Below are 25,101 nucleotides of genomic sequence, written 5' to 3'. Positions count from 1 at the left end.
ACTTATTGCTTAAACGGCCGTTCTCGAGCTGAGCGACTTTCTGATCAATTTTGCTCAATCCACGTGGATGTGTTAGTTGTTGCTCTGTAAAGAAAGCGTTCAGCGATATATTTGGGTAGGTACATTTGCCGCTTCTCTGAAGCTTTTATTGTGGGCTGTTTGTATTCTCTTTTTATTTGAATTGCTTATGCGTCCCCATCCAAAGGTGCATATGTGATTATTGGAAGTAAGATGCTCATTTTCGTTTTCATGGGCAGTTTGCTTTTTTTCCCTGCGAGTCCTCTTATTGCCGCTCTGGCTCTTGCTGATTACTGGATGGTTGTGTCTCCGTGTTGCCTTGGCAAACATGGCCTTATGACTCCTAGGTATTAAGTTTCTCTTTTCCATTCAATGGGATTATTTTGCCCTAGCTACAGCTGTTTCTCTGGGGGTTCCCTTTTCTTTTTGAATATGATTGCTTGTGTCTTCTCTAAATATTGATGTCAAAGGACTTCCACACATTTCTCGCCGCAGACTCCTCCACAATTTATTTGGACGATAACTTAAAACTACTATTGAATTTCCAGTTCATATTTGACTTTTTACATCTCTGCGTTTTGTAGTTTTAATATTTCGAATCTTCTGTTTTTTATTTGCATAGTCTCCCTTGTAATGTTAGATGAACACATTTTTCGTATTAACTAATAACAATAAAACACCCATTTAATAATATTTTACTTTAATCACCTATCACAAAACTAGCTACTATAAGAAATATAGTTATCACATGAATATATTTTAAGTCTGAAGTATCTACTGATCCATTCGTTGAATCACTAAAGGGTCCTATTTTAGTTGCATAGGCAATAACATATGCTACATAAGTTTGTTCATGAACCGAGTTGAATAGGTGAGCCATGGGACCTAAAAATTTAAATATGGTTTGAATAGTAAGTTATGAATCAACGATAAAATAAAGATGAAGTAGGCAATAATAAATAAAGATTTATAAACATGATATGGTTTACATTGACAATAAATTGGCTACAAATGCACCAGTGGCGAGTTATTTAAAAGATACAATGAAAATTTATTAAATAACCCTAAAAATAATATAATAGTTTAAACATAATTTTACGTTTAACCAGCTGACAAGGTATTTAAAATAGTTAAAGCGTTTCTAAAAAGCAAAGATACCCAGGACAATAAGAAAATCTAAAGAGAAAGTACTAAGAAGCTCAACAAAGATAGAAAATTGCTACAGATTGTTAAACATCGGAAAATATCTTATGAAGGGAAATTGATATAGAATATTACAACTAATCCTTAATAGCAAAAATAGAAAAAATGTCTGGAGATCTTGTAAATTTTCTGCAAAGACGGCTGTATCGTCAGTGTATATGATATTGTTGATTACTTTTCCGCCTATCTTATTTACTCTACTCTGCCATCCAAAGCCTTCCTTAGAATTTCTTCTGAGTATGGATACAAAACACAACCCTGTCGTACTTCACGTTTAATGGGTAGTTTTTTAGTACGAAAATCTTCAATGGTATCGAGATAGTCATTTGGGATTTGCAGATAACATCGTTCTTATAGCCGATCGTATGGATGATGCAATAATAATGTTTGAAAAATTATATTACGCTTCCTTGGAGGTCGGATTAAAGATTAATTAATATGAACAAGACGTAAATAATCACTAATCCGATGGAAGGGATATTAAGCAGACTATATCGTATAAGTACCTAGAGTATGGAATTCGGTTGGGCAGAGAGTCAAAAAGTGTATCGTGTTGTACTCGGTCGAATACCTTCTTGAAGTCGATGAAACAAATAAAACGTTCTTTTTAAATATAAATACGGTAAATAATTACCGAAAAATATGTCACGATGAGTCACGACGGAAAAGTATTTATGCGAATAATAGTATCAAAAGAAAATGCGAATACATATGGATTTTGGAAAGGTTCAGATACCCGAGAACCGAACCACGCGTTAATAGCAGAGAGAGAGAGAGAGAGAGAGATAGATAGTAAGATATCTATACATAGGAGTTCCAAAGTTAGAAAAGAGATCCTAACCACGTAAACGGACCACGAAAGACGGACATACTTTAATAATATATTATAAAATTGCTGTGATAATCGACGACCTCAAAACAGATAGGCGACTAAGGAGAGGACTGAATCTTTGTTTAGAAAGCGAACCTATAAAATAAGAATAAAATACAATAACAATTAATTTACCTTTCGCAAAAACCAAAACATCAGCTCCACTATGAGTTACTTCATCTGTAAGAACCAAAGCTTGTTGGGAATATTCCCAATCTTCAGTATTGTTTTTAGAAGGATCAATGCGAGTTGCTGTATTATTATCCAAAACAAATTGATAATTATTAGGTCCACCTGTTCCATATACCAAGGACGTAAATGGTAAATTATCCATTGCGGAATTGGTATAAGCTACAAAAAACAAGAGGTGTTTATTAAAACTATGAGAGATTGCTAATTAATTTTTTAAGATACACAACTAAACATTTTATTGGTGAAAATTAATTCACTGTGTTCGCAAGATTCTTTTTGAAAGTTAACATATTTTGGATAAGATTAAGTTAACTTTCAAACTTATCTTATGGCGTATCCCTACTGCCTGAGCTATCACCTCTTGAAAATCCAGAACGAAAATATTTTATTCTCTAGAAAGTGCTATGAGAAAATTGAGGCCTTTTAAGATGTGGGTTTCCTAAAAATTTCATAAACATACCATGTCACCAATGAGGCAGTATTGCGTAATCCAGGCCATAAAAGAGAACAGAGGTCCAGGTAGTAGATGTTTATGGTTGTAAAACATCAGTGAGTAAACGGGTCTCGATACTCAATCTCTCTTGAAAGCCGCTTAGAATAGAGAAAAATTTTTTAGAATTGTTAACCACCTTCATACATGAAGGCAATCTAAGAAGATAGCTATCATTATTATACTTCTATAATATAGTAAAGTAAATTCATGATCTCTGCCAATAAGTTGTATAATTCTGGCTTAAATTCTTAAAGCTTGCTGATTTGCATTTTATGCCAGCTCGTGTTCCATTTTTCGGAGTGTTAATATTATTTTTTATAAATTCTGATACAAAACTGAGACAAGGAACTATCGAAAATTATAATTTTTCTGCTCTGCTTTGGTCAGTCCTGTATAAAGACTGTTGTAATCTTCTTTCCCTATTTTATAATTAAGATGTTTAAAATCTAACAAGTTTATCGATTTTTGTATCTAAATTTGAAATTCTTAAATTGTTGTTAACATTGTTACCTACTTATAAAATCGATTATTTTAATCACCTTTTGAAATATATTACAAAAGACTCTAACTCTATTATACTACTTACAAAGAACTCCTCGTCCTCTATCTGGATATCCGGTTAATATCATGGAATGAGAATGATCACTTGTGACAATAATAAGGGTCTCCGAAGGATCCGTCAATTCCAAAGCTCTTTCGATTGCGTCGCTAAAGCCGATTGTTTCTCCTAAAGCTTTTCTTGCATGTCCGCGGTGGTGAGCTTGGTCGATCATTCCGCCTTCTACCTACAAAAAGAAACCACAAAGTATCTTTCGATTTTACTTACTACTATATATATATATATATATATATATATATATATATATATATATATATATATCAATTATTAAAAAATTCTAAACTTTAAAAAAAACAGAAAAAAAATTGTTTTGCTTAAAATTGTTACGTTCCTTCACATCTACTGATCTAGTCAATGGGGGATATAAATTCAAATAGTATAAAAACCAAATAAAAAAGCTCGCTACAAATTATAATATCCAATGGTAGATCTTAAATATCTTAGGAATATAAGAAACAGAAGAGATCTGAAAGAAAGCTCTCGTACACAAAGCCTACAATAGACAAGATTTTGGCATACTTTGGCAGAATACAAATGACTCATAGGAGTAGGAAAGTCAAGAATAGAAAAGAGTGGCAAGGTGTAGTAAAAAGATTAGCATGTCACGAACCGGACTTATAAGGTTTAATAAATAAAGAGAAATTGCGGCGACTTAATCAGTCAACCGCTGACATACAGGCTAAGTATCTTTAGTACACTGCTATAGAATGACATCAGTCTAATTATTCAGAAATAAAATGTGTTATTATAATGAAAATATTGGACCCTCACCATCAATACATAACCTTTTTTGTTTTTTTGTAGTAATTGGATAGCTTTTTCTGTCATATTGGTCAATGACGGCATTCCTTTGGGACCCTTGTCTCTTTCGTAGTCATATTTTAGATGTCCATTTGCGAATACTCCTAAAAAGTAGATTTACTTGGTTTAAAAAAAAATATACTGAACTTTTCCAATAAGGACTTTATTTTAACATTATGTTACAGATTGTGTCAATGTTTTTATTAAAGTACTAGAAACGAAATTTTAATATTTTGGTTCAGAAATACCTACTAAATTATATCATAAACATAAAATTGGAAGAGGACACATAAGCAATATATATTTTTTATATAATAATTAGATTAAATAAAAATAAATGTGTGTTTTGTTCACTAGATGTGAAAATATTAAAGGAATAGGTTACTGGTCTATTGTTTAATCTACTAAAGTGCTTAATTTGTTAAAAAGTATGTTCGAGAATACAAAATCAGCAGTCTGGTCAAAGGAAAGGTCTATCTGAATGGTTTGACTGTAACGTAGGAATGAAACAGGAATGTCTTTTAATTGCGCTTTTCTTGAATGACACATGAAACATTGGGAGGCGGTTTGGAGATAAATGGTTTGACTATAAGACTTTTATTATATGCAGATGATTTATTATATGCAGGATGTGGAATCTGAAAATAAATTTAGATAAATCCAAAATTCTTGTATTTAGAAGACGAGACGGTGTGATCAGGGATTCTTGGAAACTGTATGATCGAGTCTTACGAGGTAGTGAATAACTATAATTATTCGGGAATAATAGTAACACCCCCAAGTTGTCGATCAAAGCTCATCTGAAGAATCACCAGGGATCTTTTGCGCCCAAATTGCCGAAAATTTTCCGAAAATCAAAGATTGTTCCTACTACTAGTACTAGTATTTTTTTACGGCATTAGGTCGCAAGTCAATATTTTGGTATTACCTATCTAAGATATAAAAATGTCGTACAAATATGTTTGACCAAAATGCCCTTCTCCCCATTGAGTGGTAAGTTTACCTTACTGTAGAAACCTGAACCGGTAAAAATTGACGGTATAGTTTCTAAAGTTGATATTACATATTGTAATATTAATTTATGCTGGGTCAAATGACCCCTTAAAAATGTCTCATGGGGCTGTAGTCTATAAAACACAATACAAAATTACAAAATCAACACTTTGCAAAAAATAATAAACCTATATTTACCCAAAGTGAATTCTTTCTCTAGATCTAAATTCTGAAGTTCCTCGTTATTATTTACAACCTGATACGTATATCCATTTTTTTCTTTATCTTTTTCCCAATCAGCTATAAGATGTCTTCCATCTTTACTATAACAAGACCAGGTGTCCACTGGATCTGCAGGAGAATCGGGCACTGAAGATTGAAGACACTGTCTTCCTCCTCCCATGATAACCTTTAAAAAAATTGTTTTAGGTAATAAATAAATAAATATCGCATTTTACAAATTATAGCTACGATAGTTATTTGAAGCATGAAACATTTTACTGGTCCCAGTTTGTTGGAGAGAAAAGACATCTAATAAGATGATGAGACGTCTACCTCTAAGAAAAAGGAAATGATGCAGGAAATAGAAGACAACCTAGTCTCGAGATGAAAAATTTCGTCAACAGGTAGCATAAAATAATTTTACTCTTCACCTTTACTGGAAAAATCAGTATGATTGTAAATTGTAGATTAGATTTACCTACTTGTATTTTTCTCCCGGGCATATCTTGGATGAGTTGTTTGGCAATATCTTTGCATTTTGTTGAAGTCTGGGGTATTTTACTCTCACATTCCCAATTGCGATTAGGTACATGAGCGTACAGAGCACTTGGTGTGGCATGGGTTACTCTAGTAGTCGTAACAAAACCTATGAGAAACAAAAAATGTAAAAAGATATTTTAAATGCACAAAAACAACGTACTGCATTACCTGTAGATTTTTCTGCTGCCTGTGCCCACGTAATTATACTTTCCAAGTGGGATTCTTCCTTTAATGACGCATCACAGTCGTCAACGTCCACGGTGGCATCTACACCTGCAGTTTTATGGTTGGCCTTTACACCACAAAAGAGAGCAGTTGCAGTGCTACAAGAATCTGGCACCAACTTGTTTGCTGAATAGATCTGGGATGAAATGATTAATATACAAAATTGTTTTATGGATTTATCAAAATACAAATAGTCCAGTCGTCAGACAGTTGCCCCTAAAAATCATATGAACAAGCTAAATTTTACCGAGAATATTAATTTTGGGACCCCAAAAAGGATGCAAAAAAGTTTATCACTTTCTTTAAATGTTTCAAATAAAAAAATTTAGCTGAGATCATTTTAAACAAAAATGTTTATTAGTACTTTTGTGTAGAATGAACCATTCTCTCATAAACAATGCTTGAAGCGACTGTCGATTTTGAATGTCAGTCACGTGCGTATATCAGCTCGATGGTAAAAATTTCGATACCTTTTGATACAAGTGTCCTATCGAGAAAAATCAAGATGCGTTTTAACGGTAACGAGTGCACCTTTTGTAAGCAGTTTTTGTATTTTGCGAATAAACTTAGTTTTTATAAAAGTGTTAAATAAATAAACGTGGGGCGATTTTTGCCATTGTTTACGATTTTTGTAAGATCAATATAATTGATCACTTTTATTAACCAGTCGTAGTAAAATTTCCATTTTTAGAGATCAATCTTTAAAACATATGACATGAAATTTCAATTTTGAGTTGGGTGCAACAAATATGAGGCACTTGACATATGAATAAAAAAACGCAGAATATAACGCTATACATTTCGAACGATCGCACGTCACGGGAAATGCCTACAAGAAGGCGATTTTAGGTGTAATTTAAAAGCAGAAGTTTGGTTCTTTTGAAAAACAGACTAGTTTAATTGAAAAAAAAAAGTTTTAAACGTTTTAGATTGTTTGTTATGTGAAATTTTATATCTAACGTTTTTAAGCATATTTCAAATGCCTCACATTTGTTGCCAAAACTTAAAAACTAAAATTTCACGATATAGGTTTTGAAGATTAGGCTCTAGTAATAGAAACTTTGTAGTGGCCAGTCAATTAAAGAGATATATTGTATTGATCTTATGAGATTCATTAAAAATGGCAAAAATCGCTCCACGTTTATTTATTTAACATCTATAAAAACTGAGTCTATTCACGGTAAAATACAAAAACTGCATACGAAAGCTGCACTCTTTACCTTTAAAACGCATCTTGATATTTGTCGATATCATCATCATCATCATCCAGCCTCAAGAGTCCACTGCTGAACATAGGCCTCTTCCTAATGTTTCCAACCCCGTCTATCTTGCGCCGCTCTCATCCAGTTTTTATTGAGTCTTCTTAAATCGTCAGTCCATCTTGTAGGTGGTCGACCGACGCTTCTCTTGTCTTCCCTTGGCCTCCATTCCAATAACCTCTTTGTCCATCGCCCATCTGTCATTCTGGCTATGTGTCCTGCCCATCTCCATTTTAGTCTGGCTATCTTCTCGATGATGTCAGTCACTCCGGTTCTTCTCCTGATGTCTTCGTTGGTTATTCTGTCTCGCAGAGTTATTCCTAACATGGACCGCTCCATTCTTCTCTGCGTGACTCTCAGTTTGGTAGCTGCTGCTTTTGTTAAGGTAAGTGTTTCTGCTCCGTACGTCAAGACTGGGAGGACGCACTGATCAAATACCTTTCTCTTTAGGCATGTGGGCAGCTCACTTTTAAAAGTTTCTCTCAGTTTTCCAAATGCTGCCCACCCAAGGCCGATTCTTCTCTTCAGTTCATGAGTCTGGTTATCCCTGCCAATCATAATTTCATGTCCCAGAACTCGTAGATAGATATAAATACCTGGGACATGAAATATTTGTCGATAGGACACTTGAATTAAAATATATCGAATTTTTACCGTCGAGCTGATACAAATTTTATTAAACATTGATTTCGCGCACGTAACTGACACTCAAAATTGACGGTTGCTTCCAGTGTTGTTTCTGAGAGAATGTTTCATTCTACACCAAATTTGCTACAACACCATTTTTGTTTAAAATTATCTGTTACATTTTTTATTTGAAACATTTTTTTCTACGGCGTACAGATTCTTGGTAAATCGATTTTTTGCGTTTTTACCCACTTAGGAGGGAGGTTTTAGGCCCGGGAGTAAAAGTAAAAGTGCAACTGTGTTGCATCTTTTTTGGGGTGTCAAAATTGACATTCTTGACAAAATTCAGTCTTTTAGTATGATTTTTAGAGGTTGAGTGGCATTTTCGTCTCTGACGACTGGAGTAATAATTTTAGTGTTCGTTTTCAATACAGTGTGACCCATTTAGATTGGAAACACCTCTATAAAATTTGAAGTTGTTAACCGATTTTAACCAAATTTTTTTTTAATGTCATGTAATAAAAGGTCTATTGCGGGACAAAATATGAAATATTTAGTTAAATTTTCAGGGCAGTCTAGGATACTTTTTCTTCGTCGAAAATGGAGAAATTGTATTAGCGATTTTTTTATTAAAAAAATTTCTACGCCACTGGATTTAGAGTGGCTTCAAATAGCTATGACAAAAATTTCATTAAAATATATTTATTAATAACGAAGTTATGACAACTTGAAATTTTAAAACTCACTAAGCTACGAGTCAAAAAAGAACACCCTGTATCAACAGATAACCATAAAACTAATTATTTTTCAAATAATTTTAATAATAAACCACTACTAGACAAAAAAATGTTTAAAATAGCATAAAAATTTAATGCAAGTAACGCACTTACATTATTATTAATTTTACATGCTACAACTTAAATCTCAGTTGCCATGACAACGATATTACTGTTTGACATTATTTGTGCATAAAAATTTCAGTGCTAGCATAAATTTATGCATAATATCTGCAACAATATTTACTTCAAATTATTTTAATAATATTTTGTGTCATGGTTGCAAGATTAAGTTTGAGAGAAAAAATTGAAATTATACGTCTTTTGGGAGATAACGATAGAAGTGCCAGGGAAGTTTGTACAGTATTTCTGACAGACATGTGAATCGTCCTAATATTAGCTGCGGTACGGTAAACAAAATTAATAGAATATTTAATGAATATGGTGCAGTATCAGAACTAATTTTAAAAAATAACCCGTTACAAAGAAGAAGAGGAAATGATCAAATCATTTTAGATCATTTCAGAAATAACCCTAATGACAGTTTAAGGAATGCCAGTTTATATTTGAATGTGCCTCGAGAGAGTATTCGGCGATGTCTTAAAAACGTGTTGTTTACCGACGAAGCCACAGAAGCCACGATCATCACAGAATTGTCGCTATTGGACAGCAGATAATCCCCATTGGGTAATAAACTGTAAAAGCCAGTATTATCAAAAAATCAATGTCTGGTGTGGTATACTGAACGAGCGAGTTATTGGTCCTTTCTTTTTTGAAGAAATCTTGAACTCACAGTACTTTTTATAATTTTTAAACACCGACTTGCTATTCGTGGGATGCTATTCATGAGCTCACAATTAATGAACGATTAAATTTGTATATCCAGTTAGATGGGTGTTAAGTTCATTACGCCAGAACCGTGAAGCAATGGCTAAATGAAAATTTTCCGAACCGTTGGATAGGCTGGGGTAGTCCGTTGATAGATTGGCCACCCAGATCTCCAGATCTCACAATTTTAGACTTCTTTCTCTGGGGAGTTACCTAACAAAAAGTTTACCAAACCCGTGCAAGAGACGTAAACGAACTTCGTGCAAGAATTCGACAGGCATGTGCAGTAATTACTCTCTAACAACTAAGAAATGTAATTAGGAATATTCATAAACGCTACGACAAATGTATCCAATTAGATGGTGGATTGGTAGAGGCAACTAGGATTTAAACTAAAATTATGTTTCCATGTTTCTGTTAATACAGAGTGTTTTTTTAACGTCAATACAGAGTGTTTTTTTTCTTAGTGAGTTTTAAAATTTTAAGTTGTCATAAGTTTGTTATTAAGAAATATATCTTAATGAAATTATTGTCATTAATAATGTGGTATAATTACATTACTAATGTAATAATTTGACATTAATAATGTCAAACAGTAATATCGTTGTCATGGCAACTGAGATTTAAGTTGTAGCATGTAAAGTTAATAATAATGTAAGTGCGTTACTTGCATTAAATTTTTATGCTATTTTAAACATTTTTTTGTCTAGTAGTGGTTTATTATTAAAATTATTTGAAAAATAATTAGTTTTATGGTTATCTGTTGATACAGGGTGTTCTTTTTTGACTCGTAGCTTAGTGAGTTTTAGAATTTTAAGTTGTCATAACTTCGTTATTAACAAATATATTTTAATGAAATTTTCGTCATAGCTATTTAAAGCCACTCTAAATCCAGTGGCGTAGAAATTTTTTTAATAAAATAATCGCTAATACAAATTCTCCATTTTCGATGAAGAAAAAGTATCGTAGAATGCCCCGAAAATTTAACTAAATATTTCATATTTTGTCCCGCAATAGACCTTTTATTACATGAGATTAAAAAAAAATTTGGTTAAAATCGGTTAACCACTTCAAATTTTATAGAGGTGTTTCCAATCTAAATGGGTCACACTGTAGGACGTAAAGTTGGATAAAACAGTTTATAATGGATAAACTAAAAACTTTAAAAAACCAAAAACGATCTTATAGTTTTGGACAGTTCGTCTGTTTATCTGGCCATCCAAGTATTAGTGCCGCCAAAAGGGCAACAAACGATGATGGGGCATTAAAAGTAATGCAGAGGGAAATTAAGAAACTGTAAGATTTTGCTTCCAGTTCAGAGAAAGTTGGACAAACCATATTTACCGTAAACTATGAAGACTACAATAATCTTAGATAACTGATTCTTTAGAAATAAAAAACAGCTGACATTATTTCTATTTTGTTTAAATTTTCTAAAATTTATTTGGATGGTTCCTAAAAATTATTGGTTTCTGTTATAGAAGTAAAAACTGTTTTACTTTTAAACGATAGCACTTTTGATACTACTACTTTTTTCTACCGTTAAATATGTTGCTTTTTGCACATACGATGACCTTTATATAACATATAAAGCCATCAGAAAGTGGAGATAATATATTATATTCAATCTAGAACTCGCTGGTTTCTCCCTTTCGCGTTGGGTATGTATATTACCATAGAAAAATAGACCATAGACAAATATACATAAATATTCATACATTCAAACGTAATAAAATATAAAGAGCTACACATTTAAATATTATGTGATATGAAACCAATACGACAACCAATATTAAAATGAGTAAAAGGTAAACGAATTTCCATAAAAACACAGCGATTTTGAAAACTAAACATTACGAGGCGAATGGTGGATATCTATATCACCCAACCCAAACCACCCGTCAACAAAAGCAATTTTGAGTAGGTATGCTAAAATATGAAAGTAAGAACAATGAAAAAAAAAGAGAAATCAAACGATTTCTACTTAGCGAAACCGAATTCGGTTTTGCTAAGTAGAAATCGTTTGATTTCTCTTTTTGTTTTTAGATGGCGTAGTTACGTCCGTATATAGTTATTTTAATAACTATTGTCTAGGACGGGAGAGATTTTGGTTTTGGTTCAGAGCAGTGACTATACCGTTCTGAAGAGACCTAAGAAGGTCGAAATACGTATCAGCGGTTGTTGCTGCACTGTATCAAAACAAAAATCTAATACCGTCATTCTGTTTTGTTATTTACTTCGTTTGAAGTACCAGAAACTGAATTCACTACGAATTTTGACCAGGATAAACGGCTTGTGGAATGCAATTTTAGATTCCCTTGCCGAGTAATTTATCCAGCTGTTTGTTTCGCAAATTTTAGGAAACACAGTGGTTAAGATTTGAATTCGGTTTCGCTAAGTAGAAATCGTTTGATTTCTCTTTTTGTTTTTAGATGGCGTAGTTACGTCCGTATATAGTTATTTTAATAACTATTGTCTAGGACGGGAGAGATTTTTGTTTTGGTTCAGAGCAGTGACTATACCGTTCTGAAAAGACCTAAGAAGGTCGAAATACGTATCAGCGGTTGTTGCTGCACTGTATCAAAACAAAAATCTAATACCGTCATTCTGTTAAGAACAATGACTTTAATAGCTGATTTCTATCTAAATATAATAAGAAATATAATGATGGTAAACAAAATTCAATCGAAAACGAAATAATTATACTATATGCAATTTAAATTTAATATTTATAAACCCATGTTAATAACAATTAGCAACAAAGCCATAAATATACTATAAAGTTTATAATATTAAAGCGAAAGTAGAATGTTCAAAATAAAGTTCAATTGAAAGGTTCAAATCGCGACACAATATGAAAGAATTTAACACCAAGTAAACGTACTTGATCTATAATAGCAACAAGATATGGTGTATTGTACTTTACCGCAATGAAATGATAGCACCAACCGCTATCGAAAAGCACGTCTTCAACGACGTTCAGGAACCACAAAAGTATTGATGATGAAGCAGCCTCCACCCCCTATTGAATGGAACGACTATCTGTAACTTACCGAGTAGCCTCCACCGCTACTGGATGGAACGACTGTCCCTAATAGACTGGTGGTGACTGAGTGCTTAATGGTGACTGAAATGCTTTGATGGTGACTGAGTGCCTGATGGTGACTAAGTGCTTGGTGGTGACTAAGTGCCTCGGCCGTTGGGTCATAAGTTGTTTTGTACAAGCCGACGCTAGGCGTGGGCGATAATTACCCAGCGATCTGTACTTTTAACAAAAGCTATTCATTTTTCTATGGTTATTTGTTAACATTCCATGTATGAAAGAACAGTATTTTATCTGAAACAATGTATTACAACCGTTTATTGTTCTATATCGTCTGTGTTTTGTATATGGAATCTTGGTTAAATATACGGGGAGAATCAAAACTAACACAAAGTCTCTTAATAATTTACCAAGGTTTATATAAAGTTGCGAAACTGCAACAATGTAAGTATAATTGTGGTAAATTTATTATTTAAAATTTGGCTTATTACAGGCTTAGTATTAGCTATAGTTAACAATTTATAACAACTAACAACAGTATTTTTTCTATCTTTTTTTAGTGGTTAAAATACCGTTAATCGTGAAGATGAAGATGGGCTGAAATTGTCACAGATCCTACATAGTCGAACCACACAATAAAACGACACAGACCTTTAACTGACAAGAACCACGTGTTAAAACCGAGCAGGGAGACATGTAGCTCCTCAAGTATTAAAAAGTTTTTCCAATGTCATCGACCTAGAGTCACCATATAATTTAATTTTGGAAAGATGTAAACCCATATATGGATGTCATAGCCACAAATTCATTGTTAGCTTCAACTACATAAGGCACTGAAGATGAACTGATTAGATCGAAAACGTTATGCTACTGTATACATTTTGACGACACTTGTAAGAGTTTTAACTATATGTTTTTATATACCTAAATACAATGGTGAGGTGTTTTAACTTCTGTATGTTTTTTTAAACGATGGTATACAGCCAACTACTGGGATTTTCTCATTAATTTTTAGATAATTAAGCGTTTCCGGAATTTTTTTACTCTGTATATTATACAACACCTATGGAATGATTACTTTGCAATGGTATTTTGCAATGGTTTACAATACTTCATCGGTATAATATCTAATTTTAACCTTAGACAAATTACCATTTCCTAGTTTATATTACTGCTGTAAAGACTTAAATTTTCTTTAAATCACCTTAAGTATTCCGATGTTGTTGAATTTTTCCCATGCCAAAGAACCTTGTTCTCCTTTTCCATAGATTCTAGAGCTAGTCATAGTTGTCATCCCCATACCATCAGCTACAAACAAAATAACATTTTTGGCTGGACCATCGACGATTTTCTTATTAATTGCTTCATTTAATTCTAAATGACCTCGTTGTTTCCAAAAATTTTGACCTAATTGAACAAAAGACACTATTAGATGTTAGAAAAATACAATCAAAGGTTTTTAGAAGCTAGCTTTCTTATCACAGGGCACAAACGAAGAGTTATAATAAATGGCCGAGTTACAAATAAATAGGCTGAATAACCAATAAGCAAGGTTTGCCAAGACCTTTTTTATGTCCGTCATAGTTTGATAAATTTGATTCCATTACGTTTAATTGAAAGAGATAGAAAAAGTAGATTCGGTATTATTTTTTATATTATATAATTATTTAACCTATTCTAACCTTCATAAACCCATGGGCAAAAACTTACATTAAATACCGAGTGGAGTGCAAATTGACCCCAACAGTTTTGGAGTAAATGATTATAAAATCAGGAAAAATAATTAATGCAAAAAATACACAGGCGTTTGCGATCAATAAAATCAATTTTCTCCTATCTAAACGGTTAATTATCCGATTAGGTTTTTCTTCATCCAAAGTTTATAAGCGTTGATGCCACCAATGTCCAGCAGATAAAAAAATATTGCCATCGGTCACCGTTTACTTTTTCTTTGGGTCGCGAACTCTCTTGTCAATTTATCTGTGGTATCTACTACAAATCCCTTTGTTTTATTGTGGTGTAATATAATACCCGGTTTGTAATCGGTTTCTTCTCCACTTATTTTGTCATCGTTATGTTCTGTCAATAAAAGAATAACTAATGCATTTTTCTTTGGGACGTAAGAAACTAAGGTTTTAGTTTCGATAAAAGCAAACAAGCTTGAAAAGTCGTTCTCATATCTTGCTGAAAGTAGTCCTTTTGGAATATAAGGTTTATTTTTGCGCGGTATTTCACACAAAGTTATATTTTTATCTATAAGCTTATCGGTTAACTCAATACTGGTAAAAATGTTATCAGTAGTTATTTCATATCCTGCAGATAAATGGTTTACCAGATCCGCCATTACCGTTTACTCTTGGCCTTTTTCAGGTTTGTTTCCTTCTTTGCCTAAAAGTATAAATTTTATAATATGCCATTTTTTAATGTAATAGCTTACCCAAATAAATTTGCATATTAGCGCTGTATATGCCGAATTACAATTAGCCAAGTCCCAAATCTTTAAACCGTACTTGTCTGGCATAATCTTCATATAAACACCAAATTGTGCTTTTCCTCTGAATGGGAGTAACTGCTCATCTACGCACAAGTGTTCAGATGGATTTAAAGATTTCTTGCAATTTGAAACAAAACCAATTTTTGACACCTTGATTGCGGCAAATTTATCAATGCATTTTTTTTCTTCTCTTGTGTAGAATTATCGAATCTTAGAAAAGACATAATTTGTTGGAATCTGTTGCGAGACATGGTAGATGATACTACAGAACGACATAATGTTGGATCTTCGCCCATAATACACGAATTAGCTCTTTAGCAGCGTGCTAGATTTTAAAACTAATAAGCAAACCAATAAATGCTTTCAGTTCTTCTTGCACAAAAAGAGAAAAACCTTCCCATTTTTTGCATTTGCATAATTTGGATTTTCTATTTGTTTCTAATAAAATCACATTCATAATAATAAAAAAATTCAAAAGCTTCTTTTATGCTGAAAAATTTAGAACTTTATCTAGTCAAACCTGTTTACATGAAATGTAATATACAAACATTTTGTATATTACATTTCACAATCACTAACTTGCAACACTTCATCTATCTCATCTGTTTCTGTAACTATGTCAGTCTCTTCGATATCACTTGAACTATTTTCTAGTAGCAAAATATTAAAATAACTATCGTAAGCTTCTTTTTCTAATATCGCCAATAGATCTTTATCAGTTACCCTTTTTGGATTTCGAAACTTTAGTGCAATGACTATTTTTGCTGGGAATAAGCCTCAATTTAAGGTTAAAATAAGTTTATTTTTGATGTTTCGGAAATCGTTCTCAAAATACAAAAATCTTTGGTGCTTCACTCATTTTCATAAAGCACGTACTCGACAATCACTACAAATGTAACTAAATATATAAATACACTAGAACTAAAATACACGTAAAGTTTGTTTAGCAGTAAATGGTTGATTTCAATTAGTATCGATTATACACATCCTGGGTTAACCGATAATAGTATAAAAGGCCCGCTTTCAAGTAACAATGGTTTACTTGAGGTACAAGGTCTTAACAATGGGCCAAGTCAGATAAATTTAATAATATTTACGACCGCACTAATTGAAGTCAACAATTTTCTGCTAAAAAAACTTTACTGAGTAAGATAAACACGTCAGCGTAACAGTTATGAAATATATTGGGAATCTCAGAGAGCGTTGACGTCGAGAAACGGAGAATCTCCGTCGCTTGAACATTCTGGGCTTTATTTGTATCCCACTTGGTTTCAACATATGCAAAATCTATACTGACGATACTTTTTTTCGTCGTTTACGATTTTTTTTCATCAAATCTTTTTTTTATTTTATTGATAACAGCATCAACTACTTTGGGTTATTAGCTGTACTATAGTTAATACATAGATTAAATCTAAACAGTATTTTTGACTAATTATTAGGTTCACAATTAGGCAATAATGGCATATTTTACAATTTGTAGGTAGGGTTTACAAAACATTAATATTTACAGTTTGTTTAAAATATTAATATCTTTCAAGTAATTAAACATATTTCTTAATTTACAATGTGCTCCTTTTTTTACATCTTTAAAGAGAAGAAGGAAAATCTGCATTGCATACAGACACCTGTGCCTGGCACGGCGAAGCCGTGCCAGGGCGAGATGCCCCAGGAATTTAGACCTTTGACATCTCGTCCCGTCACCACTCCGAGACGGTCGGCGTCTAACTGAAAACCTCTCCTCTATCACACCAGACATCAGGATGAAAGGGCCGGTTAAGGCAAACATCTCTCCTGATGCCCTGCTATCGCCCTATTCCCATTCTTTCTCCGACACATTCATTGAGGAAACTACACCCACACGAACCACCAAGGACTTTCAACCCCTGCCTTAGCGAGGCTGCCATCTCTCTCGCGTCGTCTGTCTCCCATTTGCTCTTATTTCGGCCTGAGACAGTCCGAACCCCACCAAGGTGCTACTCGCTTGTTTTAGAAGTCTGTTGCGAGTTCCCTCTCCTCTCGTTCTTTTGAAAAGAGCAGCTCCCTGATAAATTTGTGGATCCGTGTCCGCCACCACTCATCCGTCATTATTTTCTCCACCATTTCTCTCACGGAATCAAACATTCTGCAGTTACACTCTCTTACAAACTTCTCTCTTTCATCCGCCCAACGCTCACATTACAACATCGTGTGTGTCACAGTATCCGAAAAACCACAGTAAAGGCACTGATCGGACTGAGCCCTCCTAAACCTGAAAAGGTAGCTGCGGAAGCAGCCATGGCCTGTGAGCACTTGCGTTGGATAATAATCCAGATGCCTATGCCCACAGTCCACCCAGCTTCGAAGGTTCGGGATTAGTGACTTCGTCCACTCCGCCACATCACGTGTTGCCTCCCACTCCTGTTGCCACTGACCAATTGAGACTAATCTCTCGGCCAGTCTTATCTCATTCATTTCTCGCTCTCCAATGTTCCGCCCCCTACGACTGTGAATCCTTGCCCTTTCACCTACCAGCACATGTAAAGGAACACAGCCGGTGACAACCCACAGAGTGGCAGCTGACACAGTTCTGTAGGCACATGCTACCCGCAGCAGACTAGTTCTGTCCACTCATACCATGAGCCTCTTGTAAGTTGGTATTTCTACCGCCTCACTCCAGACTGGGGCCGCGTAGAGGACGACAGACTTCACAATACCGTGGAGCGCTCTTCTCCTTTCGGATTTGGGACCACCGATATTAGGCATTATCCTCCCCAGCGCAGCCATTCTCTGAATAGCTCTGCGGGTCACCCCCCTCAGATGTTCTCCTCAACTCCCACCCTGGTGGAGAGTAACTCTCAGATACTTAACGTACTTTTTGGGCGCCACTCTCGCTCCCGCGCACTCAAATTCCACCCTCTCTCTCTTTCTATAACCTCTGAGTACTACAGCCTCCGTCTTATCCTCCGCGAGAGAAAGATCATGCTCACTCATCTAATCCTCAACCAGTACACACGCACGCGTAATCCGAAGCAAGAGTTCCTCCCTGTCCCGTGCCGCCACCAGCATAGCAAGGTCGTCCGCGAATGCGAAGGGGGTCACACCCTCCTCATATTCGCAGTTTAAGACCGTATAAGACCGCATATACGTCATATGCTAGGTTCCACAACGTCGGACCCAGGACGGAGACCTGCGGGACCCCAGCCGTTACATCCACCATCACACCATTTTCCACCACAATCTTCCTCCCGGGAAGGTAATCAGCGACCACATTCCTCAGATACCCAGGACAGTTCCTTGCTTTCAAAGAGCCCATTACCTGACCCCACTGCAATGTATTAAAAACATTTCAGACGTCAAAGAGAATCAGGACGACCCATCGATGATCAGCCCCAACTCCCCGTGCCGCCCGGAGCACATCGGTCACCGCATCCACTGTACTTTTACCCTGGCAGAAACCATATTGTCTCGGAGACAGGCCTCCAGATATCACAATCACCTCCTCGATACGCGAATGAAGCATTCTCTTATACAGTTTTCCTATACAAGGAAGAAGGCAAATAGGACGATATTTTCCTGCCTTGAATTTAGGCAGGAGCACGAGCCTCGAGATTTTCCAGGGATCCGGACAATGTGCTCCTAAGACTGCTTTTATATTGTTAGGTAGTGAGTGGTTTTGTCTTTCATTAATATATTTAGAGCGATTTGATTTGGAGATTAAGTAGCTATAAGTTAGTCTGCTATGACCTATACGTAAACGGGTTAGGTTAATAAACAGCTGCCGATTTAAATTGATCTCGCATCAAGATTCCATTGAGGGCTTTATGATGTGTAGAGTTGATTGTGAAAGATTATATTCGTTTTTCCATTTATTTGTCACTTTTTCTTTAAGGAATTTGTAGTCGGAAACAGACACTAAGTTCACTGACACTGAAGAGGCACTGTGTATTGCTTCCTTGGTATGAAAATCTGCTTGTTCGTTTCCTTGAACTGCAATGTGTGATGAAATCCATATAAAGCGTACTTGCTGCCTCGCGTTGTTTAGCAAGTGTAATTGTTCTTTTATTAAAATACCTATGGGACTACTTGTATATACCTGTTCTACCGTATGTGATACACTAAGAGAGTCGGTAGTTATGACAGAATTTAGAATTTTTTAAGTACGTATATAAATGAGGGCTTGCGGAATTAAATATAGTTCTTCAGAGTAAATACTGCAACTGGAAGATAATTTAAACTGTACTACAATGTTCGGAGTTATATCTGCTGATCCCACACCATCAATAGTTTTGGATGAATCTGTATAGATATGACAATGATCTAGGTAAAAAGCAAGTATGTTGTAAAATGATTGAATAATTGTTGCATGGGAGGTCTCAAGCTTATTTTATAAAAAAATAGTTAGATCACATATAACAGGAGGAAAGGTCCAGGGAGAGGGTGTGATGTATTTGTCTGATCAAAAAATTGTGGGAATTGAATATTATGGAGGGAGAGATATCTTCTGATTCTCTCGTAAAAGGAAGGGTTTGTCCTTTGTTTGTTTTATAATTTTCTTGAAGCGATAGTATGATGGAAAGTGGATGCGATTTTATCGCACATATGGATGATTCGTTTGTTAATGACAAGTACATCCTTCTAAAATTTAAAAGTGCTTCCCCTGTTAAACATTATAGACTTTTAATAGGACTAGTATAAAATGCTTCTGTAGCTATTCCTAGTGCTGTATTTTGTATGACTTCTAGTTGAGCAAGGAGAGTCTTCTTTGCAGATTAGAATACAACTGATTCATAATCGAGTTTTGATCGTACTAGTGATTTGTAAATATGAATCAGACTTTTAAATCTGAGCTCCAATTACGATTGCACAGTGTTCGCATTAAACTGAGACCAAATTGACAAGATTGAAATGATTCTGATAACAGGCCTTTGGGCCGACACTTAACCTTACAAACGGTATGCTTTGAAATGTTTTTGATATATAAAATAAAAATAACTCACTGTCGTATTCCGTAATATAGCTGCACTATATACGATCACTTATTGCTTTTGCTTAAGTTTATTTCGATATTACTCCAGTCACTGTGGAGGAAAAGAGGTCAATACCTCTAAATTTTTTATAACTGAATCGATTTTGCTAATAATTTGGAATTAGGCTTATCTTACCTCCCTCTTTAAAAGTTATATATGCGATAGGTGAGCTTTTTATTTTTAAGGAGTGAAATCACCCCGTATTGAAAATAATGAAAAAAATTTATATTAAAGCATTTTATGGATTTAAATCGTGTTAAATTAGGTAATTGAAATATTGTCAATTATATTAATGGATATTGTGTACATTCTCAACCCTTAAATAATCCTAAAAACCACCCCTTTTAATAAAAATCATTGTAAAAAATCGTTTAACAGGTTCAAACGCTTTTATAGTGCATTTATATCATCTACAATGTAATTCTCTGCCTATATAAAATAATTTTGGTTAATTGCATCACTTCAACCCTTAAAAACTACCCCCTATGTCAAAATATATAAAAAAATCTTTTTAAATAACTTCAAAAGTTTTTAATGTACATTTATATTCAAAAATTCCTTTCTTATCAATAAAATATTTTTTGATTGGTTGCTTATTTTCAACCCTTAAAAACCATCTCTACGCTCACGAAACAAATTCCCCTTTGGTAAATGTCTAAATAAAAAAATTAAGTATACTCATGCTGTTTTTATTGTAAAAAATTATGCATGAAAATACTTTACATTAGAAAGTATACAAAATATATTTACAAAAATAAAAATTATTTACAATATATCAAATTATTCATTGTCTGAAGCGTCATTCTCGTCGTGTTCTAACTCCACCTCTTCGTCTATTGCAGGACAGTAGTTTTGACAATTGTCGCCAGAGCATATTCCACACGTAGCATTGCAAAATAGACCTAGTGTACGACAGCCACACGCTGAGCCGCAACCCTTTTTGCAATTGCAAAAAATCAGTTTCAATAGTTTTTCTGGTGCAGGTGAACTTGTCATTTTTATTGGTTGTAAAATATCATCACTCATGAACCATCCCCAATCCGTTATATCAATCTCTTTGTTTCCAACCCATATCTGAGTTTGTTAATAATCTCTTTTGAAATGCTCATTCAGGGCACTTACAGTTTGTACAAGAAATGATAATTTAACTGCACTATTTTTAGTTGTGGCTTTAATAAACGATTCGTATCGCATTTGTTCAAGTAATGATGAATAATCTTCGACCTTATTCATTTTGCTCATGTGGGTGTCTTTGGCAAGGCCATACAGCAAAATTGTACAGTATCTCCCAGCTTCTAAAATGTCTTCGAGATCTGAAGTACTCCTGTCATTGGCACTCATTGGCGGCTTGTCCACGCAACTTCAAAGGAGTGTCGGTTCTCTGTGTTCGTTAGTTCTCTGAAGCAAATGTTCAGTTTAGAGGTGCCTATATTATATACATAACATATATATGTATGTATGTATGTATTATATTCATATTTGTGTGAGTGTTAGTGTGTCTGTTACCAGTTTTTCGAATATACTTGAATAAAGCATTTATATATACAGAAAATAAGTTGATGCTCCAAAATATAAATAACATGCTCCAAAATTTTTTTAGAATAACTCCGTTAATTTTTAAGCTACAGTGTCCATTAAAAAAATATTTTGAAGGTAATTTCAAAAGCTACAAGACTAAGTAGATTAAAATATGTTAAAATTCTTTCTTTTTAAATAGTAAAGGGCCAAAGTGCTGATTACAGGTGTGTCAGCCGCTGTATCTCAAACTTCAATTGGCTACATCTCTATTATTTTTTGAGCTACACCAAAAATAAAAAAATCAAAATTTTTGTTAAGAAAAAAACTACATTTTGGTGTAGGACCATTTTTCACGTATCTCTTATAGTTTTAGATTTATTTTAAAAAAATGTAAATTTTTAGTTAATTAAAAAAAAAAGATTTTTTTAATTTAAACATGATTTTTTCAAAAAATACGCATTTTAAACAGGCTAAACTTTTAAAACTTATAAATAACACTAAAATAAAATGAATTGTAGAAGATATACGTTTAATTTCAATTCTGATCGAAATAGTGTTACTTATACTGCCCGTTTTTTTTTTAAAACGCTAGAGTAATTCAAATTCTTTCCTTCGTATTTCGCTTTGTTTTATTCGAAATGGCGTTTAACATAGCTCATTTTAAAGGTTTTTTCTAGCTCTTTAAAAAGTGTTGTATGAGTTTTTATCGAAAAAGATGTCCATTTTCCGATATTTGATGTTAAATGCATCGAGTATAGTATTCCAAAAACAAAAAGTCATCTTCAAACAATTATAAATCGCTTAATATTGTACTTATAAAACTTAATAAAAAAACATTCTCTTTGTTTTTTTATAAGCTTTTTTTTGCTCATTATAGATTTTTCAATAAAACGCTCTGTTTTTGAGTTATTCGTACAAAATCACTGGAAAACATGTTCTTTTTTGCGAAAAGCTTACTTTTTCAAGTGCGTATAACTCAAAAAGTATTAATTTAGCGAAAAAAATTTATATGACATTTTTTGTTTAAAATTTGATTCTATATCAATTCCCGGTGTTATTTTAAGTATGAAAAGTTCAATCTCCTAGATGGGGTGCCAACCACCCCAGGGGTAAAAGCACACATCGACATAATATAACTTATGTTTTTTCAGTAATTTACTACCCACTGTAAAAATTTCAGATAAATCGGTGCAGTTATAAAAAATTTAAAGGGAAAATGCCACAGTAACTGGACTATATAGATTATTTTAAAAAAGACAGTTTTTCGGGACTGAAATGTAAACACAATTTGTATTACCATGTTCAGGACCGGTCTCCTCTATCAAAACTTTCTTATGCTAAATTATAAATATATATTTAAGAAACATATGTACTTAAAAATAAATTAAATAAAAAAATTATGTTTAAAAATATCGCCAAAAATTAATGTCTGGGATTCAACTGCACCCCGGTCGGGTTTACGAAGGTGAATCAAATATACCATGTTAAAATAATTTTTTTTATAAATTCAAGTGTATTTTTTATCTTCATTCTTTCCACCTTTTCATTTTCATTTAATGCTTGATAAAATGAACTTCCATCAAATAACCGTCGAATCCATCACATATTTGGATGATATTGTTTTTAAAACAAATTTGTATGCGATCCAGAAAAATAATTGTCTTACTGATGGACGAAAGCGAATCAGAAATGCGCAATAATATTAAGTTGTGCAATATTAATGGATCGATAGAGTTTAATGGTAATAGGTATTTAATATTTGCTAATCAACTCAAAAAATTAAATATTCTACTGTTAGTCTATTTACTTCCGTTCCCTCTGGGATACTGTGACTTAATCCTTGTTGAAAATAATTTTTGCTTACAAAATGCTAGCAATAACAACAAATATCCTAACGTTTTAAATACCTTTTATACTGATACACCACTGGTCGAAACGTTTATCGTATACATAATTCATTTAATTACACTAAAGTATTCTTTACCGGTCAGTAGGTAATAATGTAGGTATATTTATTACGAATAGGAAATTGTTTCACAAATAGAAGTAAACTTTTAAACAACCTTAAAAAGAAAGTGACCCAGTTTTCGAAAAATTTACATAGTATTGTTTGTTAGGTGTTTTTAATCTTAGTTTAAAATGTGAATTTATAAGAAAGTTTATATAATTCTAACCTTACCTTCTTTTATATTGACAACTGGACGGATTTGGTGAAGCACAATTGCAATGATAAGAACCACAATGTTTTCTGTAGACACCATTCCTGTAATTTTCAACCTTAATTAATTAAGGAGTTTATAATGAAATCATTCGAGTGCGAATGTTTGTCCCACTGGAGTACTATTAGGTAAGGTAGTGCCGCCAAACTAAATGACGATAATAAATAGATACAGTGATCCATTTGTAAATTCTTTGTAAATATCTTAGCATAGGCGGCCGCTTTGGATTTTTTAGGAATCATTTTATTTTCAATAAAAAATGAGGAAAGGAAAAAACTAAGCAAGATGTTGAAATAGACGAGATCTTTAAGATTCCAGAAAAACTTGTGAATATAATCTAGATACGTATGACTACAACACTGACTTTGACAGTAACTATGATAATATTTATAGGAACTTCCTGATTCAAATATTACAATAATTCAATTTAGCAACGCAACTCACCACTAAAATAAAAGAAACACAAGAAAGGGACCTTTCTTAAATAATTTTAAAGTGTTTGTTTGTCCTTTTGTAGTGTAGTGTGATGTACATTTATATGTTTATGACATTTTGTTCTTGCCGGATAGGCCGCAATTGACGAAATGCCCCTGAAGATGATCTAGGGATCGAAAGTACTTGGGCAAGATTAAATTAAACTGTGCTCGATATATGCCTTTTATCTGATCAAAATTTATTTCGAATTAGTTAAGAATCTTTTGGATGCTAAGACCCATTGTACTGGCACTCTAAGGCTCAATAGAAAAAATAATCCAAAAGATTCCACACAATTGTATATCGACACAAAAAATACTAGCAATAAAATAAAGGCGAAACAATTGCAAACGGATAGTGTGCTAATTGAAAAGTGGAAGGATACAAGGGACGTCCTTTACATATCGACCGAAACTAGAAATATACAAGAAGAAAACAGTAAGATGGCCTACTAAAATTTATATACACATTGTTCAGAGGATGGAATCAACGTACAGTCTGTCCCAAACCCTTCTTTCAGTGCGTCACTAATTTTGACGTCATATAGGATTTTAAGAATGTCGAGAATTATTGCATGACATTTTAGTTCAATCTGACAGTTGAAGGATCGTAATCGGCTAAATGTGAAAAGGTTATTTTTTGAAAATGTGGAGTTAAAACTTTAAGAATTCAATTTT

The 25,101-nt window shown here is 33.6% G+C and overlaps 1 protein-coding gene across 1 annotated transcript; it reads right to left on the bottom strand.

The window, feature by feature from the left end:
- Positions 1-711: 711 nt before the first annotated feature.
- On the bottom strand, positions 712-24,088 carry LOC140437534 (alkaline phosphatase-like). The gene is made up of 9 exons (XM_072527114.1): positions 23,911-24,088; positions 13,915-14,117; positions 6,121-6,313; positions 5,895-6,058; positions 5,389-5,599; positions 4,168-4,301; positions 3,364-3,562; positions 2,228-2,443; positions 712-903 (listed from the first exon to the last, which is right to left on the bottom strand). The coding sequence occupies exons 1-9, from the start codon at positions 23,990-23,992 to the stop codon at positions 719-721; spliced, it is 1,587 nt and encodes a 528-aa protein (XP_072383215.1). The 5' UTR covers positions 23,993-24,088; the 3' UTR covers positions 712-718.
- Positions 24,089-25,101: the final 1,013 nt, after the last annotated feature.

This window comes from Diabrotica undecimpunctata, chromosome 3 (genome assembly GCF_040954645.1).
Source record: "Diabrotica undecimpunctata isolate CICGRU chromosome 3, icDiaUnde3, whole genome shotgun sequence".
Taxonomy (NCBI): Eukaryota; Metazoa; Arthropoda; class Insecta; order Coleoptera; family Chrysomelidae; genus Diabrotica; species Diabrotica undecimpunctata.
This window is presented reverse-complemented; position numbering and strand designations above follow the sequence as displayed.

Coding starts and splice junctions, on each gene's coding strand:
- LOC140437534 (XM_072527114.1), bottom strand. CDS start 23,992: ATGGTGTCTACAGAAAACATTGTGGTTCTTATCATTGCAATTGTGCTT. Junction 6,314..13,914: donor ACAACATCGGAATACTTAAG/GTGATTTAAAGA, acceptor ATTTCATCCCAG/ATCTATTCAGCAAACAAGTT. Junction 2,444..3,363: donor TAGAGGACGAGGAGTTCTTT/GTAAGTAGTATA, acceptor TGTTTTTTGTAG/CTTATACCAATTCCGCAATG.